This window comes from Frankliniella occidentalis, unplaced genomic scaffold, assembly GCF_000697945.3.
Source record: "Frankliniella occidentalis isolate FOCC.00 unplaced genomic scaffold, Focc_3.1 Scaffold138, whole genome shotgun sequence".
Lineage (NCBI taxonomy): Eukaryota > Metazoa > Arthropoda > Insecta > Thysanoptera > Thripidae > Frankliniella > Frankliniella occidentalis.
The window spans coordinates 666,553-669,510 of NW_026267265.1; the positions used below are offsets into that span (position 1 = coordinate 666,553).

At 56.0% G+C, this 2,958-nt stretch overlaps 1 protein-coding gene across 1 annotated transcript; it reads right to left on the reverse strand.

Annotated features, from left to right (window-relative positions):
- Nucleotides 1–267: 267 nt before the first annotated feature.
- On the reverse strand, nucleotides 268–2,697 carry LOC113202231 (uncharacterized). Its single transcript, XM_026416358.2, has 6 exons — nucleotides 2,592–2,697; nucleotides 2,342–2,446; nucleotides 1,693–2,223; nucleotides 1,506–1,621; nucleotides 1,235–1,433; nucleotides 268–1,069 (listed from the first exon to the last, which is right to left on the reverse strand). Exons 2-6 carry the CDS (start codon nucleotides 2,402–2,404, stop codon nucleotides 527–529), a joined length of 1,452 nt encoding a protein of 483 aa, XP_026272143.2. The 5' UTR covers nucleotides 2,405–2,446; nucleotides 2,592–2,697; the 3' UTR covers nucleotides 268–526.
- Nucleotides 2,698–2,958: the final 261 nt, after the last annotated feature.

Below are 2,958 nucleotides of genomic sequence, written 5' to 3' on the forward strand. Positions count from 1 at the left end.
CAGACAGACAGACAGACAGACGGACAGACAGACGCGAAACTTTTTGATCACTGGAGTAATAGGCTTCGCTAATCGCTCAGCCAATGAGACGGAGACAGCCAGGACTACGGGGTGGGGTGATCCGCGCCGTCTTTTTTTAATGCTTATACTGTAACGGATTGACGCGTGCGGGCGGGCTTGCCTACCGATGCTCGCTAGGGCGCCTTACGGCGCCGTGCGAGTATGCAACCCGTCCCCACGGAAGAATCCGGAACAATATAAGCATCTTATAAAGACGGCGCGGATCACCCCACCCTGTACAGCACAGTACAGCACAGCTGGGCGCTCACGTTGAAAGCACAAGTTTCTTACTACCTCGCGTACCTCGTACTCGTAAACATGTGTACATTCGAGTAAAATAAAAAAAAAGAATGCGTTCCAAATTCACAAAATAATTGATTTTATTACTACTGTTCTAGTCGCACTTTGCACCCCTTATGCTGTGCCGTCGGGTTTCAAATCGAAGGAATCAATGTCATCAAGGTGGTTACGTTTGAACTTGAAGAAATTGTACGGCCAAGGTCGGTAGCATACACACGCTGTCATAGTAGTTTACGTCCCAGTTACTGCTGTCCGCTATGTAGCGGCGCGCGGATGCAACAGCCTCGGCGCACCTCGGGCACCCGCCACGCTCTGACTCGGAGTGCCTGAAGTACACCATCATGGTGAGTCGCCCACGCACGGGTCGCTGACACACGCGTGGCCCACGCACGCACGCCACGTGCAGCGCTTGGGGGGAGCGGCGCACCAGTTCATGCACAACCCGCTTCTCGGAGGGCCGCCCCTGCTCATTACTAAGAGACGGCAGCAGGACCAAGGTCCGCAAGTGGGGATGAGCTCCGAGCGCCACCTTAAGCTCCGACTCACTATTAATAAAGAGGGAGTCGGGGTCATCCAGAACTAGGCACTGGAGACTGTTCTTGAGCCCGCTCTCTCCCAGGGCACGTGCCGTCTCAGTGCGGAAACTACACCTAGAAGACAGCTCGAGACGCTCGAGGGGGCCGGACCACGTTCTCAACAAGTTCTCCACCTGCACCCAGTAAAATAGAAGGCTGTAGCAACCATCATATGGTTACATCAGGGACATAGCCGGACATAGCCATAATGCGATGGTCGAGATAACATATAAAAATAGCCGCGAGGAAAGGGAAAGGGACGGGAAGCAGACGGTGTGCATTAATCTGAACTTGTTTACCTTATCATCGACCTCTTCAACTGCATAACCGCTGAGCATGGTGATGCTAAGCTCCTTCAGCCCACTCAACCGTCGCAGCACCGCGACGTCGCCCTTCCCTTCAAGTAAGTCCACGCGCAAGTGGTGGAGGTCTCTGGGGCACGCGTCGACGAGCGGTAGAAGTGCTTCCAATCGCAGCATTACGGAACGTAATTGCCCACTGCAAAGAAACCAGCGGCTCAAACATTGGCACGGCAGGGCGTAGTAGTGGGAAAGGTGAGTCGAGGAATACCTGTGCGCTCGCAGGAGCGAGCGGAGGGCGTCCAAGTACTCGGGAGAGCAGGTCGAGTGAAAGTACTCGTTATGTCTTTCAACACCCAGGATCCGCAGCATGGGCAGCACCACATCCTGTGGAGAGGGACACGGTGTTATCAGGTTCCAATAAGAGACTGGCCTGCTCTAGCGGCGCGCACACTCACCTGCGGCCACAGCGGGGCGCCAAGAGCGACCAGTTCGTCTCCATCAACATACTTCCCTGATACATCAAGGTGTTCTAAGGCGCTCCACGGTAGTTGCCGCAGGATTCGGAATATCTCGTCCAGCTCCGCGCAGACATCGAGGCGCCTCACGGTCGGGGCCAGCTCCAGGAGGAGGCTCGCGACCTTGGGCATATCTGAGCTTTCTACACACAGGATCAGCTTCGTTTCCTCGTTGCTACCGATTCCAGTGTTGCGGTCTATGGTAAACCGGCCGTAGAGAGAGTGTGCTGGACGCTCACTCGATACGCATACATCTAATTCTAACAATTCTACTGGAGGGGCCACTCTGAACAAATCGCCCAGTTCTGCGTAGGTATTGAGCCTAACCTCGGCCGTCGTGCTCCGCCACGCCCCTCTTGTAAGCGCGGCCAGGCGCAGGCAGGTGCGACCGACGGCGAACAGGTCCTGGGGGCTGAGGTAGGCGAAGACCTGCAGTAGCGGCAGGTCGGGAAGCAGCGGAAGCAGCAGCGGCTGAGGGCAGAGCGGGGGCGATAACAAGGAGAAAGGCTCGCGATTTTCATCCTGATCGCGGAGGCCACCATTTCATTCAGGTGCGCAGTGTGAGTGCTCGGTCTCGGCTCGGCCCTACCTGTTCGAACTGGTCCACATCCATGACGGCAGCTGTCTCAGGCCCCTTGAAGTTGTTGACCATCTCCACCCGAGGTTTCGAATCTCGTCCGTCACGCGACCTAACCTGAAAGCCCGGGGCGCGCCCGGCAAAAGTGGTTCACTATAGGGATCGCCCACCGACAGAGCCACGGAAGGAGGAGATCCGTCTCTAAACAGCGGCGACACAAACGAAGCCTCGCAGAATAATACGGGGCCGTCCGAGTACTCACAGCAAGAATTAGCTATTATAGTAACGCAGCGACCTGCACACAATGTAGGTAGTACAGCCAGTCGCTGATCTGTGGTTCTCAACGCTGCGTGGGGAGGGGGGCTGCGCGGCCGCGGCCCAGCGTTACTTTGCACGGCACCGCCACCGCCATTGTCACTTACCCGACCCGAGGTCCAAAGTATCGCTGGGACGACTGATATCTTGTTGCTCGCGTGCAATGTTCGCCTCTTTTTGTACGCGCAAACGTGGTTTGGTGCGTTGCGGTTGCGCTCAGCGCAGATTTCGAGCTGTCACGATTTCCTTCTTACTTGGATATATCTGATCTGTGGTTCGAATAGACCATTTCAGGGGGTTTGGGGGTTAGGTGA